Raw genomic sequence first — 24,757 nt, 5'->3', positions numbered from 1 at the left:
CGTACCAGTTTACTGGCAAATTGTTTATTTTTTAAAAGATTTTTTAAATCATTAATTTAAAACTAACTGAAAAAAATTAAATTAACACAATATTGAAAATTTTTCTAGTTGTATTAAGCTGAAAATTGCCAGCAAAATAACTTTTAAAATTTTTTGTACCAAATTGTATTTTTTAGACAGATAATTCGCTCTTATATATGGTCATTATTCATACTTAATCATTTAATATTTCGTTAGTATATGATCGATAAAACTATGCTTAAAATCTACTCCATAGCTTATTAAACTTAAAAAAAACCAAATGATGACCGGATGAGTGGTTCCTATGATAATTGACGTTAAGCTTCACACATATGTTATTTAAGAAATATCTACGACAACATTTCCTAAAAATTGGTCTATTTACATAAATATTATGACAAGTTAATAAAATCAGAGATTTCAGATCAGTTAAGGTCAGGTTGAAATCATTTAAGTCACCTGGAATATCCAATGTAAGAATTGTATTATAGGTTAGCAATTTTTTTGTTGATGATTATTTCGTACATACTAGGTAATTAAAATAATTTGTAGTGTTTAATGTTTTTTTTCCACACTAAATATTACTGTGACGAGAATTTTATAGTGGGAAAGCATTTTTAAATCGCTTTATATTTTACTAGTGAAAAGCAACATGAGTATAACATTCTACGAAAAAAAATTGGTGTTATTCGTAAAAGTATACAACATACTTAAATGTTTGAATGTTTGACCATGAACCTTGTGAACTATTATAGAAAATGTTGTTCTAACAGGAAATTTATGTTTTCACATTGTACAGCCAAGTTTACCTTTATTAGAATTTAATGTAATTCTTGGAATGTGCTTCTATTTTCCCGAATTTCCACAGTAATTATTAAACTAGCTTTTATAATATTATTACATAACTCATATTAATAATTAATCTGATCCTATTACTGGCCCGTTCCGTATAATATATTAATTACACGACTATATTAAAATATTACTATAACTTACCATTTGTATGTAATATATTTTAATTATTTATTTTACTTCTTTATTTATACAGTGATTATCATAGTGATTCTATTACGTATAGGTAACTAATATTATTTTAAAAATCAATTTACACACATGTTTCGAATAGTTTATGATCTTTGAGATAATAAAGTGCTGTTATAAATATTTCAGATTTTAGTACATTTTCAAAATTTCAAACATTACCGGAAAACGTGATTTGTCCAGGTGATGAGACTTTGGTCAATTAAATCCTTTTATTAAAAAAAAAAACATTTTAGTTAGTTATGAAACTTCAACGAAATCCACGTAGAACCGTATTAAGAAGAAAATCGCGGACAGACACATGTGCAATATTATAGTTCATCTAAAAATAGTTTATTGTTTTTTGACAGTGAATTTATAAATGTTTATCAATGTATAATCATCGACTGGCGTTTTTCTTAAGTTCAGCGTACTTGTCGCTCACCAGAGTGTAAGTTTTCGACGGTAGTGTGGACTTAACTTTCGCCAACATCACCTCAGCTTCTTGAAAGCTCAACACGTACAAAGCTTCGGCAATGCAGACAGACGCTTCCTTTCTGCAGCCGACGTCGGACGCCTCTCCTTTACAGCGTCCGCAGCCGATGTAGTCCGCGTCGCCGATCGCGACCTCCAAGCACTGTTCAGCGTGATTGATTTTGCACAGCGCGAATTTCAATTTCCCAGCCGGATCGTGGGGAGCGGGAAACGTCGTAGATCGCGACTTGAGTGCGTTTAATCTCGCCAATTCGGCGGACAGTCTAGTACTTTTTACGTTCTTGCGGTAATTCGGATCTGAAACCCTGTAAAAACGACCAAAATTCGACCATGAAATAAATGACTTAAATAGGTACCAAATACCTGCTGCGCGTGCAAGTTTATTTTAAGACAGAGCACCAGTCATGATGTATACTTAAGTACCTCTCGATTTTTTACCTATTATGTTTTTCATCTATTGAGTTTATTTTTAATGATCCAAATATATTTTAAATGATAAAAAATAGATGATCATCATATTTAATTTTTAACTTATTATTGTAGTAATTATAATAATCATAAAATTTTTAATTATGAAAAGAAAAGTTTACCAAGTCTACGGGTGTCGTGTTTCGAGACTTGTGTCACTCTATATTATGTTGTATATATAGTACTATATTCAATATTGTATAATGTATTAATGCGTATAAAGGTTTTGCGTACGACTGTTTTGACATGACATCACTTGGCAGCAATTTTGTCCATTGAATTTGACGTTTACATTGAATTATCAATTGAAAAAGTTAGCGTGTATATAATGATATAAATATATAGAATATAATAATATTGAGTTAACAAAACTGATCGTTTGGTACGACTTCTAATAATAAAATGGTATTGTTTAATAGTCTATAATAACAATATAATACGTGTAAGCGCGCGAGTACAACATTTGTAAAGTATAATAAGTTAACAAGTTACAAATTCAATATTCAATTACAATAATTTAAGACTATTTCGAGGGAACTATTGAATTCACGATAAAATGTATTATTTTAACCGATAAAACCCATAGGGTATTGTACGTTAACATTAGTAACTTTGAGGAAACCTATAAAATATGCATATTCAATAGTCATGATTAGAGCAAGGGCTTCCAAGAAGTTGTGTGATTACCATAAGTAAAGGTAGAAAAACGTAGTTTCGTTATGCCGCGTACATCGGCAAATGTCTTATTCCACTTGTCCATAACTATAAGTTTGTGAAAAATATTTGCACTTTTAGTGTGTATTTCGATATTTGTAAACAAATTAATAGTGACTAGGAAGAAAATAGTGTCTTTTAAGAACATACAGTAATTATTATACTAGGATTATATTTTTAATACAAAAAACACCTTTTTAAATCGACATTGAACATTTGTTCTCTCGATCAATAATTATTATATTAGGTAGGCTAACCTAACCTAACCTAACCTATCAATTTCATAGGTGTACATGTTATATATTATTGCATAATATGTTAATAATACATTTAAATCCATTTTCTGGCACTTCATATACTGATTACGTATAATATTAAAATCATTCCAAAATATCATAGTTAATAAAACTTTTTAAAAGTATATTATTCGTAAGCTCTTGAAGCTTTTTACATTTATTTATATTATTATTTTATATTCATAACGATTTTCAAAATATTTAGATTTATAGAGTTATTTCAAGTGTAAAATGATAATCAATCCTAACATACTATACAGCAAATCGAGTTCTTCCGATTTATTTTTTTACTTGTATACGATTTACCGATGGTACGCTATAACATAATTTCGATATTATTTTTTTTTACTTTTGAGTTGTGTATTTTATAATTTTACCTATACAAAACTGTTTGTATAAAACACTTTTAAACAATAATTTAATAATAAGTACCTATATATTTTTGTAACGGCAAAAAAATGATGACGTGTACAATTTATTAGTTTATGTAAAAATATTTTTCCATTTAAAGTCGGGTATACATTTGTTTTAATTAATTTGACCTTTTAATTAGAATATAAATTACTTACTATAAATTATTGTACGGTTTAAGTTTAAATAAATTATCTGTTAAGTATGAGTAATTAAAAGACAATATTATTTTATTAATTTTTACCCTTTTTATTGTTTCATCCAAGTCAGTGGTCATCACATAATATATTTATAGGAATATACAATCTCTAAACAATTGATCAAGTATGTACTATGTGCACTATATTATATACATTGTACATATTTAGGTACCTACATAATAGTAAGCTATAACGGATTTTAAAATAAAAACGTATTACGAGTCGATAAAAATCACTTAAATTCTCTATAATAATAGGTAAATGTATTGTGATGTACTTCTATGTTACATGTTTACGATATTCCTACATTATAGTTATTTATTGTAAGGAAATAATTTTGATTTAAATGGAAATTGTAAATGCATATTTCACTATACCTACCTATCGTGAATAATGAAAGAAATATCGCTTCTACAGTTTTAACATTTGATATATTCATCTGTATTCAATTTTTGTACTTTCAATAGTATTTCAATTTGATTATTTAGAACGTTAGATTTTATTCCTAATCAAATTGGCTGCCCTTTACGCATACAAATGTGTATACTTTTTTCGATAGTTTATTCGTGTTCAGCGCAAAGGAACATTTTTTCTCTGCTCTGAGTACCAAGTGCTGGGGCGCAATTATTCACGTAAATAATGTTTTACCTTTTTTTGTCCAGATACCATAATATACAATAGACGGTTGTACTTCCAATTAGAAAAATATGTAACGGAGATGAGTTTAAGACTGTGTTAAAAATGTTTGTGATGTTAGACATATAATTAAAATTTTTATTTCTTTTTTTTTATAAAATCGAAATAGGTGTATTATATAATAGCTTGTTATTATATAAGACACGAAACTATAGTAACTATATTAAGTAAAGAGAATAAAGTGTATATTTAAAACTTATAAAAGTTATAAATCTTATATGAATAATAATAATAATAATAGGTACCCATCTGGGAATTCCTTTTTTCATAATTACGCAACTTGAACCGTTTAAACATTCACATAAATACTCTCGCTACGTAATTAATTATTTTTTAAGTATTAGCTCTGAAAACTATATTAACTTGACAGTTTGAGTTGCCTAATATTATGTTTTTCGAGGAAAATATAGTTTTTATATTTAATTGGATCGGATGACTGTATAATGTATATAGTATATTATATAGGTAATTAATGTTTTGCCAGTTTCTAGAACTTATTTACCGAAATAAGTTAAATAAGTTTTTTTTTTTTTATTAATTGACCGAATACCATTTTTACTCCGTTCGAAATGCATATAAATAAAAAATCACGTTTGACGATTTATAATTTATATGCCAATATAAAAATCAGATATTTTAAATGTATTACGCGGCTCTACATAAGTTTAAAGTTTAAAGGAGCCTTTAATTTTAGTATACGTATCTCATTACCCATTAATTGAAATTAGTAGAAAGTTTATCGGATGTTTGGAGGCATACCGGATAAAGTTAGTAGTTTAGTGGTAATTCAAAGGTTCGCCTAATTTCGGGGACGTGCGGCATACACCGCCGCCGAGTGGCCAGTTAAAAGTGCTCCGTTTCGCGTGTTGGGCTTTCATCCGTCGCGGCACTATATATACATTCGGCAACCACGTCAAAAAGTAAAAACGCAAGCCATTAATCGTATACACGTGATAACTGGCGCTATATATACTTCTATACGTCTGCGCAATTACGTGCTCGCCGGCTATCTGATGATCGTTCGTTATTGCGCTCTCTCGCCCACTCTCCGAACACTTAATTTTGATTTTTCCTAATAACACCCCGAGGCCCATATATATATATATATATTTTCCCGTGTACCGGTTCTGTGTGTATTGTTATACTTATATATATATATATATATGGCCGGCCGTCATTAATTTAACAAATCGCGTACAAACATGCGGCAGGTATATTATTTATAAGGCTTATTTAATCGCTGTGGTATTTATTTCCAGCAGTCCGATGTACCATCTATGATGCACTCGACAGGGCAATTGTTTATACAATTAACGCTGTCGCTCGACTAGAAAATATTATGGTTTATATTATTGTATGCGATTTGTACAATCGCATAACACGTTGATGCATTTTTTTGCTCAACTCAGCTTCAATATAGGTACTAACAAATCGTAATAAATTAACTTTGTTGGTTTGAAATTCATTTTTTTTTTTTTTTTAAAGATAGTGGTTATACTTACTCCAAAATTTTCAGAAAATATTATACCAAACCAAAAACCGGGGTTTAATTCTTATATTATTACTATTTATCAATATTATTCGATTTTGATAAGAACCTAACTTTGTATGGAATTTTCAAGTATTTTTACAGATAAACAAAAATTGAATAAGTACCAAAATATGTTGAAAATTATATCATGTATAGATAATGCTAACATATATATTTAGTGAAAAATTAAAATTTCTAAACTTATTTATTTTTAACTGAAAAAAAAAACTAAACCAATTGTTTTATTTTTCTCGATTATTTTAAAAAGAAAATTAATAAAGCAATAACTACTGGACCCAAATGAATATTAAGAATTAAACTTAAAATTTAAAACTAAATTACTTTTACTTCGTTAAAAGATAGTGAGACTTAAAAAAAAATCCATAGTATTGTACCTAGAACCATTACGCTTTATTCGGATTCTATAAGATAAAAATGTGTCTAATAAAATGCTAAAATTAATATTTAAATTATAAAATTAATTTCATCGAGTAATATAAAAATAAATAAATATTTTTAGAATACCATAATATGGTATATTTATAGAGAATTTATTGTTTATAGTGATATATAAGTACCTACCAATATTCGGACCGAATGAAAAATCTTGTTGAAGAAGTTGAAAAAGTTTTTTGTAGTTCTAAGCATGCTTGCAAGAACTATTCGTATGTCCATCGGTGTTGATAAAGGTAATAAATGTGTGTACTTACAAAAATGGGTATTACATAATATTATGTACTTGAAAGTGAAATAATGTGTTGATCTGTCGAAATTCTATGAATGAAAGACCAAAGTATTATATAAGTAAATAATATAAAATGTTCAAACTAAATTTAATAATGAAATACTCAAACTAGTTTGAACTTTTAAATTCAAAAAAAGTTGTATAATATAACAACCTGCATTAATATGCAATGAGGAAACATAAAACTACGGGTTTTCAATGGAATAATGTACGAAATGTTGAATAAAAATGTTGGATTCAGCTGTAAATAATACCTTACACCTTGAGATGAATATAATATGCTCAAGCTTAAATTTATAAATTAATTTGAAATATGTTAATGTTTAAAACTGATCAAAATGTATACTTGTATAATTCAAATCATGAAATGTCATCCACAATAAACAATATATATATTTAAAAAAAAAATGATAAATAGGTACATTTTATTAATTAGAATATATAAACATTTACATAACGGCCAATGTAAGGGTTAAACGTATTACAAGGAGAGTTCTACACAAAATCGTTTAAGTTAAATTTTAAAAAAGATAACATACTCCTTAATCCCTTAAACACCCACTTAAGTAACCTCCAAAACGTAATCTAATAAATATAAATCCTCTTTAAGGTTGAGTGCGCTATAATCTTGTTACTTTTTTTTTTCAAATCGTGAGCATGTTAAAAACCTAAAAACTGTTATATAGGAGGCAAGACTAAGGATACTAAGATTTAAGACTAAAAATAATTGTTTAAAACGCAATAGTAATAGTAATGTTTATTAATTATTATAATTTTGAATTTTTTTTTAGATTTAATAAACATTTAAATAACATATACGATATGCTAAAATTATTTATTATTATTTGGTTGGTACAAGAAAAAAATTTAATATTTACATTGTATTATATTATACCATTATAAATGAAATACATTAAATATTATGTAACATAATTTTGAATAGTAAAACGTATTTAAACTCTATGAAGTTTTAATTTTTAACCTATAACTTTCGAGACTTATGGTGGTTATGTAACATATAAAAATAAATTAACTATAATATTATAGTAGATTGATCTTTGTTTACTAAAAATCTTCTGTCCCGTTGAGTCTTAACCAGAATAACAGTAATAATTTATAAGTTCTATTCAGATTCCTGGGAAGACTGTATAAATACTTGCAGACATGATATTTTATTTAAAATAAATAAGTAAATAAATATTATAAAAAAAATCGAGTAATTATTAATTCATTTACTTCGAACCGACTATTTCTTGGTAACCGGTAGCTGAAGACAACAAGCCGTTTCCTTTAAGTTATTAGTTCATCAATAATTAAACTGCTCGTTGTATTTATCAAAATATAGTAGGGCTTAAGAATATACGAATCGTGTAAAGTTAAAAAAATCAATTTATATTTCCACGATAAAATAATAAGTACAAGTCTGCAATGTATAGCAAAGTGCATTATTCTTAGAATGAATTAATAATGACAACCTATATACCTAATAATATAATATTAAATACATTTTTTGACTTATGTCAATAAATTGGTTTAAAACAGAACGGTCAACAAAATATACGCTTAAATATTATTTTATTTCAATGTAGATACCTAATAACCACATTACCACATTAAGTGGGCACGATTAATAAAAAAAACACTACAATGTTTGATATTTTGTGAATTATTTTTGAATATGAAACTAATAAATGTTAAGTAAAATTAGGGCGTAATCGTATACATGTATAATAATGCATAATATAATGTAGTTTGTTATTATTTAATTCTAGACGAGCTATTAATTTTAAAATACCGCTTTCATTTCGTATGTTTTCTGTATTAAGCAAATTATGTAATGGCCTTTGGGAAGTTTGCAATCCAAGCATATAACAAATGTTGATTATTCAGTTGAAATTCATTTACTGTTGCGTTAGATGACACACGATATTTAACCAGGACACTATAAGTAAACACATTTTTCCTTTAGAGATAATTTTATGTTCAAATTTGTATTCACCTTCTAGAATATTACCAAGGTATTAATTTAAATTAATTTCAGAGCGAAACGATTAAAGCGGTATAGATATTATAACGATCGTGCCTAAAGAGCATTTTGAAAATTAAAACTCATTTGATTTATACTATTTTTCCTTATAGTATACCTTACAATATTCAGTATCCCGAGGGGGACGTTTATCACACAAAAGTTTCTAGATATTAATCACTTGATTGTGTTCTTCAATAACATTTATTTAGATTATTTTATCTCCTTTTATAGCCATTAGCTGTCAAGAACTTTATCAATTTGAAAAAGTGCAACATTAATCTGGCAGTGATGTATTCGTTAAAATATGTAGTGGGTAATTGGTTAAATGTCAATATTTTTGGAGGATAAATTTTCATCTAATAATTAAAAAAAATAAAAAATAATAAATAATTACGAAAAAGTGACAAACACGGGATCGATAATGCATGTATTAAACACGATTTGTAATTAATATTGTCTATTTTGTATGTTAATATTTTTGTATTTTATAATATTAACAACAAATATGTATATTTCTCTTAATTTATAGCTTTTCAACGTGTAACAAAATAAATATGAGAAAAACATTATGTACTTACAAATTATACATAATATCACGTGAATTATCTACTGTTTAATATACATTAATATACCTGCATTATAATAATATGTAAGTATACATCTTTTGAATCACAAAATACAATATGTAAATACATAAGTATATATTTTTAAATAATACTTTTAGGATAATAATATGACATATTGTATAATGATATTATGTATTACAGAGCTAAAGTATAACAGTAAAGGGTAGTTGATAAATTAGATAGTTAAAATATTTATTATATTACTATTCATCATTTATTTTCACACAACGTTGAGTTCCTAATGTTTGGTTTATTAATGCTTGTTCAAAGATAAAATAGGGGTTTTCGTTCTCAGAAAATCACCCTGTACCTATGTTATTCGTGAGTATAAACAACTTTGTGAGTTTTGAACTAGGTATATGCCAACACAATGTGTGTGTGTGTGTGTGTTTTTTACAAAACAAAATCAGATTGTTTAACAGAACACGCGAACGCGTATTTGTAGTTCACGTTGCAGGTACGGGGTTTAATCATATTACATCATCATATCCGTTATTAAACCAACTAGGTATTTATTTGTTTGGGGATTTCGATTCACATTATTTTACAGTTCCACCCTAACCGCGTTATGCGAATTTCCCGATAAAATAGGTATGTAACTTTTACGATTGATTATGTATCTTAAATTCGAATATTATACATTTTAGGTAACGTAAAACATTAATTTGTCCGCGATCAGACGTCATACATGATGTATGACATAGTCGTATGCGTTCGTTTCATCAAAACTTTTTAATTAATAATCACCGTCGTTGGCACACGACTACGAGTAGTTCGGTGAATAGGTGGTAGGTATAGTAGATATGGCGTTTTCAATTTCGATGACTATTATACGTTCGTTCGACCTCAAAACGGTTTATTGCGAATAACTCATTAGATATTTATAATTTGTCAGTTGTTCGGCATTAATTTGCGTCTTGCGGACGGTCCCAGGCCCTTTCAAACTTCTAACTTTAGTGCGCCTATACTACAATACGTCCGTCTTTATTGACATTGTATTAAATGCATGTGCGTGTGTGTATCAGGTACCTATATTATTATTATTATTATTATTATTACAATAATTAAGCAGTTTTTGCAATTTCAATTTTATATTATCATTATTTATGACTTTACGAGGAACGTTCTTTGAATTCTTTGTCCGTGTTTCATAATAAATAATAGGTATGATAAAAAAAATGATAAAATATTTTTATCATTATCATAAAATTAATATAATAGGTAAAGACATATTATTTAGACGTGTATGAAGTTGTACAATAAATTCGAGCATAAATTAGTTTTGTTGGTGATCAAAAAAAAAAAAAAAAAATTAATTATAATAATTTCTAAAAAGAAATATTATTTAAGTCTGTTGAATATTTTTATTTGTAGTTAATTAAAATTTTTTTTCAAATACTTAAGCATTACTACTTAATACTTAATACTTATTGTATTTATTATTGCTATATAGGTATGTCTCAATATTTTATGATATATTAAAAAAAATATTTTTAATTTATATTATATATATATATATATATATATATAAATAATATAACTATATAAAACATGATTCAATGTTTAAAATAAACTTATTTTATGATACGATTTTGATCTCAGTAATTTAAATTTAAACTAAAACAAAGTTGTATTTGTATTTAATAATTAAAAAATTATTTATTTATTTAGTGTTGTTAAGTATTAATATTACAATTTTTGAAAGTACAATTTCTAGCAAAAGTTTATTTGATAAATAAAAACAATATTAAACAATAGTTAAGGTGTATTATTATAATTATATTTTAAATTATTAAAAACTGTTTAAATTGTGTTATTTTATAACTCTCTAAAAGCTACTCAATTGCCATATCGTATAAATAATTTCGTAGTATAATATTTAATAAGTGTTTTCAACATAAATTTTTCTTGAATTTTTTAAAAGCTGAAATCTTATAAATCAGTTTGTATATTAAAATTTAAAAGTTAAAGATAGATAGATATAAACAACATATTATAATAAAATTTCGATTATTTTATTTTAATAATATTTGTTTTTTGTTTTTTTTTTTTGTACATATTAACAATATTTATTTTTTAACGTTATTAATTTAGTATTAACAGTAATAATATGATATACCTAATGTAATATGTGAGTATTATATATTCAAAATGAATTAATCTAAAACGGTAAAATGTTAAAATGATGACTTGGGTTCTTTGCATTCCATTAAGTACACTACTACACTGAAACTTATAATTTGCAAACCCCTTTAATCATATATGTATGGTATTGTGTTGCAACCAATATTCATCAAATGTGGAATTTTGATCTTATTATAATATACCTACTTTTAGCATTGAAATTGAAATCAGTTATAATTACTTGTAATATAAGATAGTAGATGTGTTAAAGTGAAATAACCTCGATTATAGGGCTATCGAAGAGTACCTAATAATTTGTACTTCAATATTATGTTAAAATTATGTAAACACATTGTTTTAAACAATAAATAAGTGCACAATAATATTCCTTTTATTACTCAATAAAGATTTTTATAATAGCATTAATAAAACAATTATATACCTGCCTTTATATCATATAGTATCATAATAACTTATTGACATGGATCAGAGGTTAATTTTGTTAATTATGGTCATTTTAATTTTTAATTTTTTTTTTACACTCAAAACCTTAACCTATAAATACGTAGTTTAAATGCATTTTTTGAATTTTAGACAATATTAAACTAGAATATTATGTCCACTCTTATATCTCAATAATTATATGGTATTATTTATATTTATATTTACAGTTCATTAAAACGAATCTTCAAAAATATATTTACCTTTTTCAAGCACATTACTTATTTACATTTTGCATAATTAATTGTATTTATTCAATTTTTATTTTATTATATTACTTTAAATTATATATTAATAACAGGTTAGGTGCAATAATATAAAATAGGAGTGACGTATTTTCATTTAACTTTTAAAAGTTTGAGCAAGAATACTAATATTATCACTAATGCTTCTATGAATTCTTATTATGATTGAAATCTCTTAAAAATATCAGCTGTTATAATGAATTCACAGTACACAGTACAGCAAAACTAAATTATACTTCAAATCATCTAGCTCATGTTTGTTAATTATATTTCTAAATTGTAAAAGTTGTCCATTTTATCTTACGCCGCACATTATAAATAAATTCTTATTTTAAATTCTTGAACTTTTAACTTTTGTGATAGTTTTATTAATGTAAACTGGATTGGCAGGTCAGTTGTGGTGGCATTAAGAACCCAAGACCTTATCCACCTCATCTTTTTTTTTCGTCTAGTTGGTCTATATACTTACGTGACTAGGATTCATTTTCAGAACCAAAAAGAATACTAAAGGAAAATTCACCACCGAACTTCAATGACGTCTGGTGACTTAATAATGTTCTGTAACGACTTAACGATGTTGTGCAATAGTATGATAATATTTTTTGTTGTAAACACGGTATTTTGATTTTATACCTATACTGCTTTAAAAATTATTAACACCTAACAATTGTTATTTAGTAATTATCAGTTAAACGTAATCAATATTAATTTAAAAATACAATTATTTAAATTTAACTTAAATATATTCTAAGGCTTTAGAATATAAGCATTAATTTTATTAATTTATTATATAGTAATATAACAAATACCTATGTATATTTTTTAACTTTGCAAATTTATATTTTTAATTTATGATTTAATTTGTAATTTTTTTTAAAATACTTTTAATCTAAACAAATGACAAAGAATATGAAGAAATTTCAAAATGTTTACACATTAAGATTTTATTATCAAATATGAATAAGTGTATTGCTAGTATATTATAGTAATTGATTAGGTATTAAATATTTTACTAAATTTCAAACATGTGAGATATTGATAATAAATTAAGACTATATTATAATATGGCATTCTGATATTTGATTTAAAAATTTAAATTTATACTCATTGTTTAATATATAGTAATATTAATGTTACTATATCATTACTAATTTTGCTTCAATGCTAATAGTACATTTAAACGATTATAAAGGGGTCGTGAATATTTATAATAAGACATGCAATGTAGACGAGTCATAGATAAGTGGTTTGTGGTTAGGTTAATATGAATTAATTGTATTTCAGATATTTTTTGTTATTGATCTATGTATAAAAAAAAAAATACTTTATCACAGTATATTTGCAATTTTTACTTGCGTTTGTCAACATTTACTTTGTTTTGGATAGGTATCAATGACAAGCGATTATTTTTTATTGTATCACTTGTATATTAGATAATTAGGTATCATTTATATTAAATGGCTGTTTTTCTGTTAACGCATTTTCTATTTGGATGCATCATTTAAATATGACTAATCGTTTTTTATTGGTATGTTATATTACGACTAATATTTAACCGATTTATAGTGTTACTGTGGAACAACTTTTTATCTAAGAATAGTCTAAAATGTTTACCGTTGCAGGTGTATAAGAAATCAGTTTATCTGTTATTATACACTCAACACATATTTAATACAAAAAGTTAACATTTAATAACAAAACGTGTTCATGCTGTTTAAGTTATGAATAAGATGTTCTTATACTTATTTAAGTAATTATAGATAAGAATATTTAGTTCTAAATTTATAGATACACTTATTTTTTAGTAAATGTACCTAAACGTATTACAAAGCTATACATCGTAAAAGCACTATCTCATCATTCAAACATTTATATTTCAATTTATCCACATTTCCAAATATCCAATTCTTATGGTTCACTCGGGACTTAAGCATTCGGATGCATTGTAATAAATACTAATATGATACAAGTGCGAGGGTACGTGGGAAAGAGACACATGGGCCCCTCGAGAAAAAATCTAAGAATTAACTACAAAATTTGTAAACTTAAGTGAATATCGTGCTATAATACAAGTACACAACGTGTATGCAAAAGGTGAGTGAGCGTGTGTGTGTGTGTGTGTGTATCAGAGAGATAGATAAAAAAAAGCGAAAGAGAGATGAGAATAGCGAGAGTGAGAGAGTCTAATGATTTTTCATTCCACTGCAAATAAAATATTAAACGCCCTTCTCTTTTTCCTACTTTAAAGGTCTTGAGAGAAATCGACCGATTCTCTACAAAGTGTATTCAGAATATTAAAGTTACGCGCTTCTGCCCCCCAAAAATAGAGCTTGTATGAATTAAACCAACCTCTATACACGACCCAACTGTTACCGTTTTCTGATTGTTACTATACTGCTGTCGGTGCTGCTTTACTAACATAATATAATTTGCATACGCTGGTTATAATAACGGTGTAGGCGTAGGTACGACCCTTTATAAGGGTATACGACCCCTTCTTATGAGTATTTTTTTTAGAAGAAACAATATACGTGCGTATGAAACACCACTTACATTTCCTCCAATCCCTCCTGCATCATTTGATGACATGTTCAATTTTTTTTACATCTGATCATTTATTGATTTCATATAATATGTATAATAGCTTCAGCCTATTACAAGACCATATTATATTGACGTAAATAGTCGTCCAATAACTATTGGTCTTTGTTAATAAACGTTATTCAAGTCGAGATTAGAACATTTATTATGAATAGCAAATTAAGATAAAATATATGATTATTAATTAAATGAGGGTACTAAACCTAATCATTTTCAAAATTGAACTCAAATACTCAATACTTTTAATATTTAACTATTAACTTATTAGTTATTGATCTAAAATAAAATAATTAAAAATAGTTTTATAATAATTATAAAAAATAATTATTATTTAAAATTTAAGAATTAACGTACTTTTAACTAATAACTAATTATGTACAAATTTAAAGATCAAATAATTATTTGTAAGAATTTAATCTTTATCTGTAATAATATTGTAGAGGAATGGAAAACGTATGGATATAATTTAAATTTAAATAAAAAAATTATTATTAAGGTAATTTGTGATATACAAAGATAAAAACGAATCATCAATTTTTAATTTCAAATAACCTCAATACATAAATCTTTATAGAACTAACTTTTTCTTATTATGTAGTATAATTGTTTTACGTCTGTCTGTTGTAAATTGCAATAAATTTTTACTGTTCATGTCCATTTACTTATTGTACTTGTTTGTATTCAAAATAAACAATTTTATTTTCTTATTGTCTATATTAAAATAAAATAAATACATTTTTATTAATTTTCATAAGTATTATAAAGCAAAAAATTCGTAACCTATAACATAATACGTCTATCAAAAATTAAATTATACTCTGTTAATATTATAGGTATTATTTAAGTAAGTTTATCTATTTATACTTAATTTTCATAATTTTTATTATAATTACTGTATAATATATTAATATATAATTTTATATTTTAAATTGAATATAAAAGTATGTATTATGTTACATGCGTTTCTTCATTTTTCCGTGTAGTTAGCTAACACAGAATTATATAAGTATAATATGTCTTTTGTATATAGACGCATATTAATCTAAATGATTCGTTTCTTTATTTTTTTTAATGCATATTTAAGCGTTTTTGTATATTTTCAAGGCATAAATGTATGCATATTTTATGATTTTTTAGAACATAAAGTCCTTAGTTTTACTCATAGAAATATGGTATTAAAGGAATTTTAATGTTTACCAACTTATTATATTAGATTTTTGATTTATTTTAAATGCTGAGAGCATTTTTCTGAAAATAGTGACATAAGGCATTGGCCCAATAGTTTTTTACATATAGTTTGTGTATTCATGCGAATAATATAACTTATAACAAAGTTTATATAGTGCAAAAAAAATAAAAAATAATTATTTTACGAATAATTTAATTAATATTATTGTAAATTGTAAACAATAATCATACAATTATTATAGTACTTATTTATGTCAGTAAACAAATTTAATTACATTTATAAAACGTTTGTATTTAGTAGGTATATTTTCTATGTTATTTCTAAGATCTAAGTGCACATGAAACATTGGATGTTTCTAATTTATTTTGTGGTGTATATTATATCATGCTTTTAACTTGTTTAATTTATAAAGCACAAGTAAATGTATGTGAAACTGGTAAACAATAAGTTCATAAAAATCGAATAATGAAAAAACACATTTTTTTCAAACTATTGTTCTACAAAACATTATATACAATTTCGTTTGTTAAAGAATTTTTGGAGTAACGTACAAACGTAATAATATTACTGTGCACAGCGGATAGTTTTAGACTATATATTGTATATGTCTTTTATAATCAAAATAAAGTTATTTTATTTATGTTCCGTAAATCTTAGTCATGAAAAATAAGTATACAATAAAAGTTTGGACAGCCACATTATAACTGAATAAAGAAAATAATCGGTTTTATAAAAAGGGATTGTTCTCGTCTTATCCTATTTGCGTAACCTTTTGTACGTTTCGTTTTTATCATCCAATCAATGATTAACGGATCGGTACTGTGACAATTTCACGATAATAATGAATGCATGTCACTGTGATTTTCAAACGTTTTTTGAAAAGTACCGCTACCTAGATTTAGTATTACTTTATTTTATAATTTTAAATATGTAATATCCAATTGTGTATAATATAATATCGTGGTAAAGCTTATACAAAGTTACCACTATAAATAATTATTCAAATTTGTAACGGTATTATGTCGGCGATATTACGTAGTTTATCGGGTTGAATATTGTCATAAAATATACTGTATTATATACATGATACATATTTTACGCGTGTTACGCCGCTGTTGTTTTAAACTATCTTGCTATAGTGCTATAATATTCGGATTATTCCATTCAACTAGGATTTTATGAAAAGCGACCGGAAATCATCAACATGACCTCAAATTTAAGTACTTTACACTATTTATATTGTGATTCTGTCTGAACCATATAATAATACTTAAAAATTATTTTTATAGACTGTATAACGTGTAAGTGTATATTATGTATTTACTAGTATGATAGGTATACAGGTTATTTATATGATAAACATAAATGTTTCGTTGTATTGGTCTTAGAGGAGTGCTTTGACATTTTACTCGTTGATTCCACAGAAATGCAATAGCGGAATCATCGTGGAGAAGTCTGTGAGCCACGGTGTCTAGCCAAATGATAATTGAATCATTTTCCAATTACCGTTCTCCTGCGTTCAGCAGCAGCACCGTATAGTAGAACCCTCGGGTTACGACACGATGACAACCACGCCCACTTAGGGGGGACTCGCACAACACTTGTGCTGGTGACGCCCATCTAATTAAGATTTTTCCAATCGTGTAATAATGTAATTCGGTGTTGTCAGTGGTGGTGGGGGTAGGTGGCGGAAGGGAAAAGGGGGGGGGCGAATTTTCGAAAAGCCAAAACAAATACTACGCGCTCTGCGCAGTCTTGCTAATATAGGTGTACTTGCTAGCAGTTTCGATGTAACGCAACGGCGCGAATACCGCCGAGACGTTTACACGCGCATGAATTATGGCCGACTCGTGCGTTTCACCCATGCAAACTCGGTAAATTTTTTTTATTCCCGCCAAAGGCGAAACGCTTGCAATATTAAAACAAACAGTGTATATACGAACCACGGGGGAGCACGTAAAGCACAATGGACATTTCAATATTGAATGAGCATGTGTATACAGTGTATATATATATTATATATACATATGAAAGGCGAACTGCACGGAATGGCCAACAATTCCTTTTGTGAGGAGGGCCTGCGGTCAATTGTATACGGGTGACGTAGGGATGGAGGGATGGAAACGAATAAAAAGAAGAAAAAAAAGGCAACCCATAATCCATATATGTATATATTATATATATATATATATATATTCACCCCACCCGTTAGCTATACACAGTGGCTTTTATCGTACGGTAGTTTTCTGACACGTCACGGGGAAAATACACACAGAAAAAAAGAAAACCAATACAATATATAAAATATGCCGTCCGTAAGGTAATACTATTTCGATTCTTATACTAATAAGAAACGCATATTATGTATAAATATTTCATTATTATGTCATCGCTGTTGTTCGTGAATTATTCGTGAGTCGTTCGCACGACAGGAAACTCTTTAAACGTCGTCGAGGGTAGGTATATTACGCATATATACTAATATTTAGCTAAAACAAATATTGTGTCGTGACAACAGCCACTTAAAGAAAATTATATATAAGACTATACGAGTTATACCGTATAAACCGTTTAAGAGCCATCGCCCATTGACAGGCGTATTATGTCATCGGAAATCCATTTTTTTTTTTCATAAAATGCGCATAGTGTACTTAGTAAGTTCTCGGAAATTGTGTCGGGTCAATCGACAGGCGGGGCAATAGTCGTAAATGCATACCACCGATATTTCTTTATTAAGCGTGCAATAACACAGTTCTCTTATATTATATTGTTTCGACGCTGTCGATATTTTTACCTAATACCTGGGTTATCCCGGTTAAGGAGTAGTCGGTTAGCTATTAATTATTACTATTTCACGAACTCGTCTTGATAACCGGGATCGTTGGACTGTTATAAATAATAAAGTTTTCTAAGTTCTATAAATAACTACGATAATATGACGACAACGTACACAAAGGTTTATTAAATGTTTGAAAATATAATAATGATATTAAACACTAGGTACCTACAGTATTATCACCTGCGTAACCCTGCAGTAGTTATTGAAGTTATAGTAAATGTCACGGTAATAGCGAAGTACACGAATTGAACGATTTGATTACTATGAGATACTATACTTACCGTGTAGACAAAGTAAAACGAACACTAAGCAAAAAACGTAGAGATGACCGCTAGTCTGCATTTTACTGTTCAAAACTTGACTACCTATATACTGGCCATATACAAATAATATAGGTACGAGAGCGTATTCAACGTTTCTGTGTTCTGTGTACCTAAGCGAAATAATTATTCAGGGCGACACACAAACAACTTGTTAGTAATCTGCTGTAAATCGTCAGATATAGGAGTACACTGTACGCCGACAGACGGCACTACAGTGTGTACAGATGGCAAATAATAATTATTATGGGCTTGTATATATAGGTAGTTTTACTCACGGTGTTTTTTTTTTTTTTTTTTTTAGATTTTCGAGATGGCGCGTCAACAACGGTTCGTCGCCCTGTGGTTGGTGGTATTCGCGGTTCTGGTATACGACAACCACGGTTACGTGTCGAACCGGAGGGTGAAAAACCAAAGACCGGGCGTCCGGAGCTACTCGGACGACGACAAGAACGCGGCCAGTACCGAAATAAACGTTTGCGCGCTTGAACAGAAAACCACCATTAACCTGTACTGTTACTGTGACGAGTCCAAGTCGCGCGCCGCCACGTCGGCCGACTGTTGGGTGTTCAACGACGGCGAGCCCCGCGAGTCGGCCGTGTGGCGCGAGTTCGGGTCGCAGTCCAACGTGACCAAGCTGACGTTCAACGTGCGCGGCACCACGTCTAAGACGCTGTCGTTCGTGCCCACCGAGGCGCTGGCCCTGATGCCCGAGCTCCGGACGCTGGAGATCGTGTACGCCGACATCGGCACGGTGCACTCGCACGCGTTCGCCAACCTATCCCGGCTGCAGGACCTGGCGCTGGTCCGGAACAACATCGTGCAGCTGGCCCGGGACTCGATCGCGTACATGGACGACCTGCGCGTGGTCACGCTCGGCGACAACGCCATCGAGAGCATCAGCAACGACGTGTTCGCCCGGCTGCCGGCGCTCCGGAAGCTGTACATGGACCGGAACAACATCAGCTACATCGCCGAGGGGGCGTTCGAGCAGTTGCGCAAGCTGGAGGAGCTCGACCTGTCCGAAAACAGGTTGACGGGATCGCTGTCCCGGTACGTGTTCCTCGGGCTGGTGTCGGTAAAGCGCCTGGACATGCGGGCCAACCACTTGGAACGGGTGGGCCCGGACGCGTTCGCCGAGCTGGTGTGCCTCGAGGAGCTCGTGCTCGAGGACAACCTCATTAAGACGGTGGACGGCAGAGGATTTTCCGGGTTGCCCAGCCTCCACCGGCTGAACTTGGCGGAGAACCGATTGACCGCGCTCGACGACCGCACGTTCAACAGACTCGACAAGATCAAGTTCATCGACATCAGATACAACAACCTGAAAACGCTCACGTTCGGCACCGTGGAACCGATTTTGGAACGACTCCGGAACTCGACGTTCTACTTCCATTTCAAAGGTCAGTGTCTGTTTTCCTTATGTTTTTTTTTACAAATTTTCATTATTATTATTATTATTAAGTGCGCTACGATTTATTCGCGCCCCCATATGCCTGTACACGTTCGGACCGATTATTGTGGTTTTTGTAGAGTGTGCAATATTGTGCAACAACTGTCCTACAGAGTACAATGCTCTGCTGTAGTAACACAAAATGAGTTACCCCGACGATACCCGACGAGTTTATAGGAACACAATTTTAGTATTTTTTGGTTTTCGATTGTGCTACACGAGTAGTTCACACGCTTTATTTTTAGCGGCGTTTAATTTAGTCACGATCTCACTCTTGAATTTAAAATTATGATATTTCGAACCGGCAGTGCCTAGTAGACATTTTAACTAACATGAGCAATATAAATGTCGCCGAAAGAAAAATGTATGTCGATTAGTAGATGGTGTTATATATATTATATAATTGTTTGGCGACAAGCCGACAACGATGTTTTGTAAAAATTACGATATTTAAAATTATTATTTTATTTCATTCAATCGTAAACAGTAGTCGTATAATAAATATGAATAAATAATAATAATTATTGTTGTAATTTGAGATCTGTCGAAAAATTAATAACTGGTTGAATGAGTCTATATTTATGTAAGCACGTCAATAATAATGTGCAAAATATTATCGAATATTAAAGATATAGAATATTTTCGGTAAATTATTGTTAATTAATACGTATTATATATTATACAGACGTTGAAGAAGTATTTCATTATAAATTACGTTCGACGGGTGATATATCTTAAATTTTAAAGCAATCTATTGTCATTAAACGAATTACATTTAATTATATAAAATTAAAAAGAATAATTTATTATTTTTAATTATAAAAGTGGAGTCTATAAAATATTTTTCAAATCGTAATTTATTATTATAAGCCGATAATTATAAATAAATACATATAACAAAATAATTATTTTTTCCCCCTTTACAAAAACTTTATTTAAGAAAGTTTGTCGTACCGTATAAAACTCATACTATATAATATTGTCTTTAAATGAATTAAGTTCTCATCTGTTGTATTATTTATTATTTTATAATATATTGATTATAGTAGTACCTAATTATAGTTGATAAATTTAATTGTGACTATTGTAGAAACCACGAAAAAACATTTTTAAAAGAACCACCTGTATATTTTATTTTACAACCAATTGAAGAGTTTTACGGAATTAAAAAAAAAAAATTAAAATACGTTTATATTTCAATAACATATTTCAATAAGAATTTAAAATGTTATACTTATTTCCTAGCTATTTAATAATATATTAATTTTTCAATAGACTATAGTGATTTATAAAATATTATGATACAGTTTAGTACTTAATTAGTTTGGAAATAGTTTTATTTGATATTTAGTGCAATAATATCGGTTTCAGAAGAAAATACGTATTCATATAAAATTATTGCATTTTAACAAATAAAATTATGAGAATAAATCATGATTGTAAAACTTAAAGTCTTTATAAAAAAAATGTTGTTGATGGTGTGAAATATTTACAAAACGTAACTCACTTCGACTAAATATACTATATCTATAATTTATGTATCATATGCATACTGTAATAATAAAATTAGATCACTACAATTATACGTGCATATTAAGCTAAACATTTTGGAAAATTAAGTTTAGATTAATGATGCTGTAAGCTGTAGGTGATATTGTCTTTCGTTTCTTTTAAATATTTATTTATTAATCTAAGATCTTACATCTCGGAGTCGTCAATACAGTATTATAATTAAATTTATATTACCTATACTTATTTTTCCTTTCAACAATTCTTGGAAAGAGTAAATTCTGTTTTTTTTCTTATTACATTATTACTGAAAATTATAATATAATATTATATAGATTACGATTTGAATTAGGTATAAGTAATGTAATACAATGTTGTATCTTATACTTTTTATTCGATTACCCGCATAACAATCGGGTGGAGCAATATTAAATTATTAATCTGCTGTATTATTTATGGATAACGAAAAAAAAATAATCTAAAAATGTAAATGGATCGTCATTAAGTCGATTCATTTCGTCATCAATATTTATCGTTATTTATCGTTTTTAAAGTCTTATTCAATTTATTTGAGCCATTCGTCATTAGGCTACTTACAAAAAAAATTATGTTAGAGGGCATGAGTATAAAAGGTTGACTGTTGGTGTCTTGTATTAAATGTTATAAAAAAAATGATTAAGCTGATTAAAGATGGTAATTTTTGTAAACCATAAACGATGCACGACTTGTATTTAAACGAGTGACTAAATTGCACTTCGTCTCCGCTTCTTGTGTGCAGGGTTATAATTTTTCTAACAATTCGTTACAGATTGAGACACATGAGATGCGAAAAATAAGTATTTCGTTAGAAATCTTGTCTCATTTAAATTCCGAACGATCCTCTCGGGTTTTCCAAAGCCTTTTAAGCATAAAGGAAAAATGTATAAGAAGATTCGTTTGCGTGATATAATCTTTAAGGAAAACGATGTATAAACTAAAAAAAAAATAGATGGCAAAGGATTTTTTTCTTTATTCGTCGTGCAATATCTTTTTAAAAGATAACCGATTTGGCAGTGATCTTTTCGTTTATGTCTTTGTCCATTTCGCATTTATTTTCTTTCCTTATACATATTACTCTCTCGTATGTTGCTTCGGAATGTATGCGAGTGACAGCCGGCGTGTCCGTGCAACAAATGAACATACTGATTAGGCGACCTTTACGCTGACAAAAACCGGGTGATTGCACCCTCATCGCCTTTTGCCCTTACCCACTACATCCACTACATCCTTTCGCAGGACTTTCCGCTTTCATTTCATCGTTCTTTGTAGCCTTTTTTGTAGCTCTCCGCTGCATGTGGATCTTTTGAACCTCCGTCACGCTGTCGGTCAAGCCTTTTATTGCGTCCATTATTTGACCGAAAAGCACTCTAATTTACATTTACTTACAGATATCGGTGGATCGAGAGATTTCCTGACATCTGGGTATTAATAAATTTCAATCGTCTACAATAATTCGACTTTATCTGGACTGTATAATAAGTATTTGTCAACGGGCTTGACTGTTCAATTACCCGTGTGATACGGTGGTATTCATTGATTGTGTTTAAGTCGACTCGGGTTTTAAGTCGAGAACGATTTCAACGCATATTTTAACTCATCATTACGTTATTTCGGTGGGCCAAGTTTGTAGTCCTGCACGACTCTGTGAATAAATAATACGATAAAATTTATAAATGTGAATTGAATTAGAGATCTATAATAGCTGTGTTTTTGATTTGCACAACGAACAATAATATTATTATTTGTCAACTTTTCGTTTTTACAATTATACTAAAAAATAATAATTATAATCAAAAAGAGTTTTTGGTCACAACAATAGGTACCTACTTAATTAGCTACTGTTGTATTATAATTTTTAAGTTCGTGGTATCCTATGCTATGCCATCTACTTAGTACTTATATTATGTTCCCATATAGTTTATTATAGTTATCTAATTAAAACACGCAGTATTATGATGCATCTATGTGATGATGTGGTTTATTCGAAATTATGTAGTTTGTCTATAATACTCTATTTATATTATAATATTTTTGAAAAGTGTATCTACAGATATTTATATTTTATCTGTAAAAAAATTCAATTTAATAATAACTTGTAACTATAGTCAGGCACTTTAATTGAATATTATAGCAATTATTAGTTGACAATGGAATACGTTATAATTGGATTTATTCAATTAATTCATGTAATACTGCAGTATATATTATGTTTATCAGTTTATGTACATTATTAAAATGTTTGCAATATCAAATGTTAGTTTACGAAAGAAAACATATTTAAATTTAAAACCATATCTGATATTATTAATAGGTAGTTCAACAATTGAGAATTTAAAAATAATTGAGACTTCTAAATGGTACACCATAAAGCATATGTATTATATTATAATGCACATCTTCTAAAACGTTTGATGTTTGAAATGTACTTATATCAATGAGTTCTTGTGCGTGTTTGGTATTTACTATACCCAAAATTTAACTGTGTAATTCAATATTGGTTGTATTAAATAATCAGTTAATAATGTCCCATCGATGTACTTAAATGGGCTATTTCAAAGAGATACATTGAACGTTAGTTTAAAAGGGTTATATTGCTATTTATATTGTATCAAAAGGGTTATAATAGTTTTGAAAGTTATTTTGCTGTACAAAACTTTTGCCATACAAAACTAATGATGTAAAGTT

The 24,757-nt window shown here is 28.6% G+C and overlaps 2 protein-coding genes across 5 annotated transcripts in view; one reads left to right on the top strand and one right to left on the bottom strand.

Moving 5' to 3' along the window:
- LOC114121228 (connectin-like) overlaps nucleotides 1-24,757 on the top strand; it is a 236,953-nt gene that overhangs the window by 27,735 nt on the left and 184,461 nt on the right. For all 4 annotated transcript variants that reach the window (XM_050202231.1, XM_050202228.1, XM_050202230.1 and 1 more), the window contains one exon: nucleotides 19,376-20,474. In XM_050202231.1, coding sequence (XP_050058188.1) covers nucleotides 19,385-20,474 — 1,090 coding nt within the window. In that variant the 5' untranslated portion in view covers nucleotides 19,376-19,384. The remainder of the gene's footprint in view (nucleotides 1-19,375; nucleotides 20,475-24,757) is intronic.
- LOC114121489 (uncharacterized) lies at nucleotides 1,374-4,476 on the bottom strand. The gene is made up of 2 exons (XM_027983870.2): nucleotides 4,274-4,476; nucleotides 1,374-1,841 (listed from the first exon to the last, which is right to left on the bottom strand). The coding sequence occupies exons 1-2, from the start codon at nucleotides 4,384-4,386 to the stop codon at nucleotides 1,442-1,444; spliced, it is 513 nt and encodes a 170-aa protein (XP_027839671.2). The 5' UTR covers nucleotides 4,387-4,476; the 3' UTR covers nucleotides 1,374-1,441.

The sequence above is a fragment of the Aphis gossypii genome, chromosome 2 (genome assembly GCF_020184175.1).
Source record: "Aphis gossypii isolate Hap1 chromosome 2, ASM2018417v2, whole genome shotgun sequence".
In the NCBI taxonomy this organism is placed as follows: Eukaryota; Metazoa; Arthropoda; class Insecta; order Hemiptera; family Aphididae; genus Aphis; species Aphis gossypii.
The sequence above is the reverse complement of the archived record's forward strand: the minus strand, read 5'-3'. Positions and strand labels throughout refer to the sequence as shown.